This window comes from Musca domestica, unplaced genomic scaffold, assembly GCF_030504385.1.
Source record: "Musca domestica strain aabys unplaced genomic scaffold, Musca_domestica.polishedcontigs.V.1.1 34, whole genome shotgun sequence".
Classification (NCBI taxonomy): Eukaryota; Metazoa; Arthropoda; class Insecta; order Diptera; family Muscidae; genus Musca; species Musca domestica.
Window position 1 is genome coordinate 8,637,431 of NW_026712313.1, and position 12,514 is coordinate 8,649,944.

The 12,514-nt window shown below is 35.4% G+C and overlaps 2 protein-coding genes across 2 annotated transcripts in view; both read right to left on the reverse strand.

The window, feature by feature from the left end:
- LOC105262174 (uncharacterized transmembrane protein DDB_G0289901) overlaps positions 1-12,514 on the reverse strand; it is a 151,678-nt gene that overhangs the window by 98,669 nt on the left and 40,495 nt on the right. The window lies entirely within an intron of this gene.
- LOC131803863 (uncharacterized) lies at positions 476-3,189 on the reverse strand. Its single transcript, XM_059125656.1, has 2 exons — positions 1,406-3,189; positions 476-1,313 (listed from the first exon to the last, which is right to left on the reverse strand). Exon 1 carries the CDS (start codon positions 2,610-2,612, stop codon positions 2,049-2,051), a length of 564 nt encoding a protein of 187 aa, XP_058981639.1. The 5' UTR covers positions 2,613-3,189; the 3' UTR covers positions 476-1,313; positions 1,406-2,048.

The window sequence follows — 12,514 nt, forward strand, 5'->3', positions numbered from 1 at the left end:
TTTCGTCCGCCTTTTAATATAAAAGAACTTACTAACGAAGCCTGCAGAACAAATGTATACTGTAAGAACTTTGTAAACGGATTGGATTGGGAGGATGGAGATGTGGACTACAATGAGGTTGAGAGTGTCCTCATGCCATTGGATGAATATAAGTACATTTTTGTTGTTGGAAGAGACAAAAAACAATTTCTACAGAAATATCTCACTGCTAACATAATAAATTTAGAAGACAAAATTAAGCTAAGAACATGTCGAAATTATTTTACTAATTGTTCAATACATTCAAGCTTTGTGTATAAATGTGCTATAAATAATTTATTTAAAATATTTGTATTTATTGAGCAAAATTGGAACAAAAACATGGACTTAATATATGATGAAATCAATAAAGAATAATAATAATAAAAAAAAATATATATATATATTTTTTTTTTTCTTATTTTTTAAATATTTTATTTATAGAATTGAAGGTTATAAATGTATATAATATAATGAATATTGGTGAAAAAGGATTCACTAATGTACGACTACAAACATCTAATCCCAATTCTGGAAGTAGTACATCTAAAGTTTTAGGTGCTGCGGGAATATTGTTTGTAACACATCTTCTTAATAAAGGACAGCTGCAAGAATTTCTCAAATGTTCAGATACCGGGCAATCGGTCTGTTTCCAACGATGAATATACACTTCACAAAAATAACATTTTGTTACATCGCCTACTCCAGTGTAAAATAGTCCCACTGCTGCCATGGTTTTGGGATCTGGATAGGATAGTGGCCAATTTGAAAATGTTTTCAGACGTTCAGTTTCCTTATTTAGTTGGGGGTACATCTTTCTACTAGGAGCTCCACTCACAAACTGTGAAGTGTAAATGAAAAACCGAGTTGATTTTATTAAATAATACATTATTTATTTCTGCATTTTCTCTCACACAACAATAACATTTTCGTTTTATATTTAAATATATCTTATGTTATTCCCACCATGGATCATTTTCATCTAAATCCCACAATGATTGTCCTTCAGTTATGTGTATATAATCATCTCCATTGACTTCATTCTCTGTAAGTATATGATTTTCATTCCTTGTGGGTATTTCATTTCTAGGGAATTCCTCTTCTATTGGTATCATCAAACTATAAAAAGCCTCGAATTGAGAAGCCTTCATCATAAGATATTCATCAATTTCCGGATTATCCCATCCTGCATCCTTTTCCAAGCATTTGCTCCCCAAATTTTTTGATGCCATATTCTTCACGCTTGTTCTTTCCTCGACTGAATAACTTCTAACAATGATATTTAGTCTTATATTCTATAGATGCCAACATTTTCATGTAGAAAAAAAAAAAAAAAAAAAAAAACAAAAATTTCATTTCAAATATAAATTTATTTTTATTTATTTACATTTTTGTTGTTGTATTTACTAAGCTAAATATGGTTGATAAAAGAAATTAGATTTTTTTTGCTTCAATTCCAATTTGTATAATGTGTTATCTCTCTCGCCTCCCATTGTTGATTTTGATATGGTATATCCACCGCATCCCAATTCCTTGACGTCTTCTTCTCGTAGTGCTAAGAACCTAGATGGCAGGTAAAGTATAGCATCATCCAGTTTAAGCACAATTCTTTCACCATATTTGGTTTGGGTTCTGTATGCTCCACTGATAACGTAATCCCTGTTTTGATCCATCTCCTTTATTGTGATAATCCTTTTGTGGTTGTAGGAGTTGAATAAATTTACAAGGTTTACGCTCGACATTATTTCTATTAGGCTTTATTTCACACTGTTTTCTTTAGCAACATAGTCCTCCTATTTATATGAAAAACTTGTTTTTTTTTTTCACCCATACCATCTCACCAAATGAAGAACACAATGATTTTTTTTTCACCCAAACCATCCCCACCAAATGAAGAAAACAATGTAATTTATTTTTATTATTATGTATTTCTATTTTTAAAGAACTCAATGTATTTTTTTTTTAACCCAAACCATCCCACCAAATAAAGAACACAATATATATATATATATATATACATTTTTTTTTTATTATTTATTTCTATTTTTGTCAAATTCATTGAAATGTACCCTTAATTCTTTATAATGCTCATTATTTTGAACTATATAATTTAAATCTACAAAATTCTTATTAATATAATCCTCAAAATCATGAAGAACACTGTATTGAGGTGGGCATAATACGATCGATGAGGTAACCACTGCTCGTTCCGGCAGACCCTCTCGTATTCTGTCAAGCTCGTTTACTGTTGTTTCGGTGATCGTGGTTTCGCCATCGTCTCCAATCTCATCATCATCATCCAGGATTGTGGACTGGGTTTCCTCCTCCTCATAAGTGATCGTGGTATCGCCATCGTCTCCAATCTCATCATCATCCAGGATTGTGGACTGGGTTTCCTCCTCCTCATAATGAGTTGAGGAGTCCTCTGTTGTTTCACCATGGTCCTCCAACACCTCTTCCATTTCCACATCCTCCACATTCTCCTCATCCTTTTTTTCCTTGACGGAACATATGACTATATCGCCTTCTGTATCCTCATAGAAGTTATTGACATCCACATCTTCCGAAAGTTTTTCGCTGAACGCAAAGGACATTTTTGTTCTTAAGATGCTGTCTTCGTAAAGGATTTTTTAAAACTGAGTATATTTCTCAAGATTTACTCCGCTTTAAATACCAATATATTGTTTACATTAAAAATCCTTTCGGATAAAGAAATACACAACTATCTAATGCATAACATAGTTTAGGATTTATCTCGATGTTTCAATGCAAAAGGAATCATATTTACAAAGCGTTGAATTAGTTTAATACATCCTTTTTCTAAAATATTTAAATGCAACAACTACTGGGAAAAGAAATGGTATTCCCTTTACCTTGTCCCCTTAACATAAACACACCAATATTTTCTCATTTGATCCTCAAGAGATAATATTAGACAAACATATCATATTAGGAAACATCGAGAGCAAAATATGTTTTACAACACTAGTTCTGTAGTGATGGGTCAACCGCATTTGTGAGGGACCTGTCAAAATTATTTCAAATATTTTTTTTATAACTCTTTTGATATGTGCCACAAGTGGCACAAGTGGGATGATGCCAAGTGAGGGTAGGCTCAAAAAAAAAAAAAACCAAACAACGCACAATTACACACACACACACACACACACACACACACACACACACACACACACACATACATACATACAGCGGTTCAAACATTCCCAATGTGAAATAAAAACCCCAAACATAAAAAAAACTAAAAAAACAAAACAAAAAAAACAAAATATGAGTCTCATTACATTTTTTTATTACCCTCAAGTGATGATGATGGCTGAATGTAGGGATCAAACGCATACGCCCGACTGTAGGTATATGTCTACGCTAATTAGGAAAAACAACAACTCGAGACAAATTTCTTTCTAAGGGCACATGCAACAACAACGTCTAAGCCTTAATATAGGCAACAAAATGTGCAACAGCAAACAAAGGGCGCCAAGGTCATTCAATCCTCAGGAAAAACACAAGTGAGAAGAATTAGGGACAAACACACGACATAGACACATCATATTTGAACTAAACGCATCATAACTAAACTAAAAGAAAACTATGGGAAGGGTAACATTACCACACATACAAACAACAATCAATACACAACTGTGTGTAACCCATATGATCGCACAGACGGACAACACATTCAATCTTGAGGGGGGTGGGGGAAAACACAAGTGTCAAGACAGGGTTAGACACACATCAAATTCAAATGGAAAGGTTAACATTGCCGCACATACAAACAATAATCAGTACAATACTGTGTGTAACACACATGATCGCACAGACGGACATATTCAATCTTGAGGAAAAACACAAGTGCCAAGAATGAGGGTGAGACACACATCAAATTCAAATAGACCACAATCAATACAAAATAGCAGATAACACAATGCAAAGGGTGACATACTTCGCCACACGGACAGGCAAAACCAATAAAAATCAATGCACACCTAATTTATGATGGCCATAAAACTTTACACACATGGCATGCTGGGGGGGGGGGGGGGGGTTAATGCACCGAGGCAAAAAGTCGTAAAATTTTATTGACCCTGCCACTTCCGGTCTCATATTCTACCTACTCACCAAGTTTGTAATATAAGCCCAATTAAGATGGAATTTGTCATATACGACCAAATTGAGCCTAGAAACAAGCATGTCAAAATTGATCGAAATCTGTACAGATATAGCTATAGCGCCCACATATACTTTTCATCCGAATTGTTATTTTTGTCCTCCGCATCTGTAATATGAACTCCGTAGCAATGATATTCGGGTAAATATATCAAATACAGCTCAGAAACACCTCTACCAAATTGTATCAAGATCAGTTCAGATTTGGAAATAGCTCCCATATATATCTTCAACTGATTTCAGGTTTATAATGACTAATATTAGCCCAAATGAACTGAATCTTGGCAATTACGACTGAATTCATCCCAGAAACCATTACTTCAAATTTCGTGTAAATCGGTTCAGATATAGCTATAGCTCCCATATATATGTTTTACCCAATTTAGGATTTTAAGTACCACACATGCGTAATATGCACCCCACATCAATGACCTTTGGTACCAGACATCAGATACAGTCCAGAAATACTTCTGTCAAGTTTTATCGAAATCGAATCAAATTTTGATATGTCCCCATATATCCGATATCAGGTTTATTGTGGATTAAATGGCTAATATCAGCACAAATGGATTGAATTTTGCTTTTCCGACCGAATTAAGTCCATCACAAGCGTAATATGCATACAACAAGAATGATATTTGGTACCGACAAAAATAATACCTCTGTAAAATTTTATCGAGATCGGTTCAGATTTGGATATAGGCCCCATATACATATTTATCTGATTACAGGTTTATAATGCACCAAATGACTAATATTAGCCCAAATGAACTGAATCTTCGCAATTCCGACTGAATTCATCCTAGAAACAAGTACTTTAATTTGGTGGAAATCGGTTCAGATATAGCTATAGCTTTCATATACAGTGTGAGATAAAACAACTACAACCGACTTCAGACTGCTGTCATGTCAAAGCCACTCGTCCGACAGCTGTTAAAATTATTCCAGTGACAGCTCATTATATTGTTTACATGCGTACAAACGTATTTTGTTGAGAATTTTCCAGAAAAAAAGTTATTCGTGATGGAATTCAAGCGTGATGGTGTGATTTCTTTATATTTGGCTGGAAAACCACAAGTGGTTATCTTTAGAGCACACCCGCATTTAAATGTGAATAAATCTTTTGTGTCTCGTACCATTCCTTGTCCAGCAGTTTGTAAACAAACAAATTGATCGTGTTTACTTGCCAAAGAGGTCATCTAAAAATGTGCACCTTCGGTTGGCCACCAGAACTCAAGCGCCGGCCATGGTGATGGTGTGGGCCGCCATAACAGCCGATGCTCGATGCTCTTCGCTCATATTAATCGACCGTGGCATCAGAATAAATGTCGCGAAAATATTCTGGAGGGTGTATTAAAGCCTTGGATACGCAAACATTTTGGCCGTAGACCTTGGACATTCCAACAGGACTCTGCAGCATCGCACTTAGCACGCGCTACCCAAGAATGGTTACAAAATGAGATTCCTTGCTTCATTTCCAGCTCACAATGGCCACCAAAATCTCCGGATACCAATCCGTTCGACTATTGTATCTGTAATATTTTGGAAAGCAAGGTTGGCATTAAAAAATACCAAAGTCTGGATGACCTCAAGCAAGCGCTTCGCCGGGAATGGGTCAAATTACCGCAGAGCAACATTCGAGCAGCGTGTGACGGTTTCATTGGCCGTTTGAAGGCCATAATTCGTGCCAAAGATGACCAATTCGAACAAATCTAAACTTATTCTGAATTTTAATGCTATTTCCGACATTTTTATACCATCCACCATACTATGGAGGTCCACGTTTTCATTTAGCCCCCATTCAAACGTACCTCCCAATATTCGGTATTTTGATGATTTTAGCGACATTATTCACCGGAATTGTTTCAAATTAGGTATTTGAAGTTCGAAATGGATACTACAGCCTAAAACAGAAAATTTTCTGTGCAGGTCCACGTCTTCGTATAGCCCCCATATAACGGTACCTCCCAATATTCGGTATTTTGATGATTTTAGCGTCATTATTCACCGGAATTGTTTCAAATTACTTATTTAGTGTTCGTAATGGGAACTACAGTCTGTAACAGAAAATTGTCTATGCAGGTCCAGGTCTTCGTATAGGCCCCATATACCAGTACCTCCCTATATTCGGTATTTTGACGATTTTAGGTACAATACCCACCGAAATTGTTTGAGATGTCGTATTTTAAATTCGTAATGGAAGCTACAGCCTATGACAGAATATTGTCTATGCTGGCCCAGGTCTTCGCACAGCTCCGATATAATGGTACCTCCCTATATACGATATTCTGATGATTTTAGTTACATTATTCACCATTTATTTCAAGTTTCGAATTTGAATATGGTAATAACTTATGACAAGCAATACCTATGTCGTATAGACCCCAATATAACGGCAATATTCTTTTTTTTAAATTTTCACCGAATTTTTTAAGGATTTTATTTTTTTAAAAAGTTCTAAATTCGTTCCAAATCGTGGAGGGTATACTGCTTTTTAACTTCTTTGCTTATATTTAATAAAATTTAAAAAAAATTATGGCGTTTATCTTTGTTGCAGTTTTTTTTTTTTTATCTCACCCTGTAAAACAAACTTACTTTCCAACCACATTTCAAGTTGTTAGCTCTTCCCGTTCACAGAATTCCAAAAGGTGGCATTTTAGAAGTTTACGAAACCTTATGTTCCAATTTCCAAAAACCCTTTGGTTGATCTTTCCTGCATTCCATCAGTTACTCTCATTCCAAATTTCAGAATTAGTACAGTTCAGTGCTTTTAGTATTTACTTTCATTTTTAGAATTTCCGAATTTGCAGCTTTATCACACGCTTACCCACCAAGGCTGACTTTTGTGTAAAACTTCAAAATTCCCGTTTTTTTATACTTCCTGGGGAGTTACCACATGGGGTGGACTGATATGATCCAACTTTAATCCAGGCATGTTGACAGATTATTTGTCCTCGTGTGAAGAATTTATAATACCCGAAGATCAACGACCTATAGGCAAAGCTATACTTATCTTTACGCAAGCATATCCCCGATATAGCTTCAATTCTCCTATCTTCAATAATGTACTCACCACAATGTACCAAAATGTTGTCGGAATTAGGAAAAACAAGCCAATGGAATAAACCGAATTTTATGAACAACAAACATAAATACCTTCTCCCCCCAAAGTAAATACAAATAAAAATACAATTTTATTTTTGTTTATCTAAATTCCACACCCAAACATCAGTTAACCGACCGAGCGACCGATGCGTCGGTCGTATCCTCCAATCAATGGCAACAACAGCAACAACAAATGAATGTCTCTGGCGAAGAGCAAACATTTTTGTTGTGTGGAGAAATCTTTGCCAATTGGACTCATCATCATCACCATCTCCGGGTTGTTTGTGGGCACTGGTGGCCTTATGTGGCTGGCAAACTCACGGACTGACAGACTGAATGCCTGTTGGATGGATAGGTTGGTTGGTTGTTTGGTTGGTTGGATGGTCTGGATGAATTAAGACAAACGCAGACTAGGAGGGCAAATGCAAACCGCAAACACAAACGCAAAATAAAAACAAACACACTCACACACACACATTTTGTTGGCAAACATTTCCAGCCAAAAAAAAATAGAAGAAAAATGTAAACAAATAGCTAGTCCAGGAATGGATGGCCTGGCTGGCCATGAGTGAGCAAAACAGAAAAATAAATACTACCAAGGAGGTGGGGGGCGGGTTTGTGTGTGTGACGAACAAAGTTTGTTGCTGAAATGATGACAGGGCCAATGGTAGTGGCGGTGATGGTGCTGGACAAAGGAATATCGTAGCCAGAGGTAGTACCCACTTGTGACTCAGTGAAAACGTTTCCCTTCCCCCCGAAAAAAAAACAAAACAGAAAAATTGGCATAACGATGACAAACAGACAAACGGCAGGCTAACAAACAAACAAAGAACTTTGGAGCAGAAATATAAAATAAACAAAACAAATAGAAATGAGTCAGTCCGTTTTCTGTGCGACAAGTCGACAGTTGACGACAAATGCGCCAACAGTTGTTGTAAAGTAAATATAGGTACGTTTCGGAACAATATTTGTTTGAAAAAATAACAACAATAACAACGGCAGCACATTACGACGTATGACCATGGCGTTGACGCTGATTGCGATGTTGATGGCGATGATGACGCCGTTGACAAGAGTCACATGGACAAGTGAGTCAGTAGTAATGATAGATAAAAGAAGAGGAATCACTTGGAACAGATAATAGGGTATTCTCAACCATTGAGAAAATGAAATGTCAATTCTGAAAGCCATTGAAAAAATCCAAAATTTCCTGGCAGAACCTTAAAAAGTTCGTTGAAAATAGGAAGCTTGGGACAAAACTTTAGTTTAATACAATTTCTCGGATTTTTTAAAATTTTTTTCGAGAATCTGATTCCTCGAAAGTGATTTTTTCTCGTGTCACTTACCCGGATATTTCACCCAAAAGTCTGGGTCTAGGACACGATTAGATTCTGATCTATTAGACCGACATGGAACTCCAGTTTGTAACAAATGTCGGATTTTTTTAAGTTTTTCCAGATCCTGATTTAGGGAAATTATTTTTCCTTGGGGGTCGGGCTCGGATACCCTTATATTTAACCTAAAATGCCAGGTCAAAGATTCGAATCTATAAAACCGATATCGACCTGAGACAGCATCAAATTTAGAAAAAAACTTTGGTTCGAAGTGCTGAACCGAATTGGGTCCTGCGGATATTGTGGCATTTTGGAATGGCGATAATGTGGACTACAATTTAACATATATTTATCTGACTCCCAAAATGGGGTCTATTTCCACTTTTTTATTTAAAAATATTTTTAAAAAATCCACGAAACTGATGGTCATGGAAAAAACATTTTTATTTATTCCACTCCTCTGATGGTCATAAAAAAATTATTTTTAAAAAACCCATGACTCTGATGGTCATGGAAAAAATATTTTTAAAAAATCCACGCCTCTGATGGTCAGGTAAAAAATATTTTTAAAAAAATCCACGCCTCTGATGGTCATGAAAGAAATATTTTTAAAAAAATTACGCCTCTCATGGTCATGGAAAAAATATTTTTAAAAAATCCACGCCCCAGATGGTCATGGAAAAAATATTTTTAAAAAAATCTACGCCTCTGATGGTCATGGAAAAATATTTTTAAAAAATCCAGGCCTCTGATGGTCTTGAAAAACATATTTTTAAACAATCCAAGCCTCTGATGGTCATGGAAAAAATATTTTTAAAAAATCCACGCCCCAGATGGTCATGGAAAAAATATTTATAAAAAATCCATGCCTATGATGGCCATGGAAAAAATATTTTTAAAAAATCCACGCCTCTGATGGTCATGGAAAAAATATTTTTAAAAAATCCACGCCTCATGGATGGTCATGGAAAAAATATTTTTAAAAAATCCACGACTCTGATGGTCATGGAAAAAATATTTTTAAAAAATCCACGCCTCATGGATGGTCATGGAAAAAATATTTTTAAAAAATCCATGCCTCTGATGGCCATGAAAAATTATTTTTAAAAAATCCAAGCCACTGATGGTCATGGAAAAAATATTTTTAAAAAATTCACACGTCTGATGGTCATGGAAAATATATTTTTAAAAAATCCACGCCTCTGATGGTCTTGAAAAACATATTTTTAAACAATCCAAGCCTCTGATGGTCATGGAAAAAATATTTTTAAAAAATCAACGCCTCTAGAGGTCGTGGAAAAAATATTTTAAAAAAATCCACGCCTCTGATGGTCATGGAAAAAATATTTTTCAAAAAAAAATCCACGCCTCTGATGGTCATGGAAAAAATATTTTTTAAAAACCCACGCCTCTGATGGCCATGAAAAAATATTTTCACGCCTAGACTATTTTTTTATAAAATTAAAAATTTAACAAATTTTAATGAAAAGTGATTCAAATCAAAGTGATTCAAAACACAATTTTGAATCTGAATAAATTAACATTTTTCTAATTAAACAAGTTAAAAAGTTCCGCCGGGCTGAGTGTAGGGTATTACCATTTGGAAATATTCAAAAAAAAAAAAAAAAAAGAATCCGTTAATAATTCTGTTAAAATCTTAAAAATACCGAATACAGGGACTTGTCGTTATTTTGAGGTTTACATATTGACATGCATAGATAATCTATACGAAGACTTGAACCTGCGAACCTATTGGAAACTTCAAATACGAAATGTTAAACCATTTCGGTGAATATTGTACATAATATCGTAAAAATACCGAATATAGGGTGGTACTGATGTATGGGCCCTATACAAAGACCTGGACCTGCATATGCAATTTTCTGTCATAGGCTGTAGTATCCATTACAAACTTCAAATACCCACTTTTAAACAATTCCGTTGAATAATGTCGCTAAAATCATTAAAAGACCGAATATCCGGAGGTACCGTTATACGGAGGCCATACGAAGGCGTGGACTTGTACAGACAATTTTTTGTCATAGGATGTAGAGTATCCATCACGAACTTCAAATACCAAGTTTGAAACAATTCCGGTGAAGAATGTCGCCAAAATCGTGAAAATACCGAATATAGGGAGATACAGTTATATGGGGGCTATACCTAAACGTGGACCTATATAGCCTATTTTCAAGACAAAAAGTCCTGCCGACCAAAGACACATCTGAGTATTTTCTTTAGAATTTTATCAACCTACTTCAATTGGTTCGGAAGCTAGAGTGATTGCCACAGACGGACGGACATCGGTAAATCGGCATAGAATTCTATTCTATATGTTGTGGGGTCTAATATGCATATTTCGAGGTGTTATAAACGGAATGACAAACCTAATGTAGCTCCCATACTGTGGTGGAGGTTATAAAAATTCCGCTCAGAATATTAAAAGACTGAAGAAGCGAAAAGCCTTAAACTGTCGCCTACTGGTATCCTTGTCCTATTTATTTAAACTTATTTTCTAAGGACACTTTACTAGGCTCTTAAACCTGGATATGGTCAAAATAGCTTATATGTTCTAGAAGAGAACTATACAATCTATACCTTGAAGATGGCGAAATTTTTTCCAAACTCGCAATGTCTTCTTCACCAACCTACCTACATATTTCTCTTTTAACCCCCTTTTATACCCTCCACCATACTTTGTCATTTCGTTTGTAACTCCTCGAAATACTCATGTCAGACCCAACAAAGTATATATATTCTTGATCAGCGTAAAATTCTAAGTCGATTTAGCCATGTCCGTCTGTCTGTCTGTCCGTTTGAACACGTGTTTATTTTTCCAGTAGGCAGGTTAAGTTCGTAAATGGGCTATGTGGGTCCACGTTTTCATATAGCCCCCATATAACGGTATTCGGTATTTTGATGATTTTAGCGACATTATTTACCGGAATTTGGTATTTGAGATTCGTAATGGATACTACAGCCTATGACAATAAATTGTCTGTGCAGGTCCACGTCTTCGTATAGCCCCCATATAACGATACCTCCCGAAATTCGGTATTTTGATGATTTTAGCGTCATTATTTAACTGAATTGTTTCAATTTGGTATATGAAGTTCGTAATGGATACTACAGTCTATAACAGAAAATTGTCTGTGCAGGTTCACGTCTTCGTATAGCCCCCAAATAACGGTACCTCCCGAAATTCGGTATTTTGACGATTTTAGCGACATTATTCATCCGAATTGTTTCAAAATTGGTATTTGAAGTTCGAAATGGATACTACAGCCTAAGACAGAAAATTGTTTGTGCAGGTCCACTTCTTCGTATAGCCCCCAAATATAAGTACATCCCTATATTCGGTATTTTGATGATTTTAGCGACATTATTCACCGGAATAGTTCCAAATTTGGTATTTGAACTTCGTAATGGGTACTACAGTCTATGATAGAAAATTGTCTGTGCAGGTCCACGTCTTCGTATAGCCCCCAAATATAAGTACCTCCCTATATTCGGTATTTTGATAATTTTAGTGACATTATTCACCGAAATAGTTCCAAATTTGGTATAATATGAAAATTGTCTGTGATAGAAAATTGTCTGTGCAGGTCCACGCCGTCGTATAGACCCTAATATAACATTTGGCATTTTTAAGATTTTAACAGCGGATTTTATTTTATTTTATTTATTTATTTATTTTTTTTTTTTTTTTGAAAATTTCCAAAATCGTTCCAAATGGTGGAGGATATTCAACGATCGGTCCGGCCGAACTTACAGCTTTTTTACTTGTTTAGCTCTGCTTTCATAATCTGATGAATTTTTCCCGTATTTTTATACCCTACACCACAAGGTGGTCAGGGTATTATGTCTTTGTG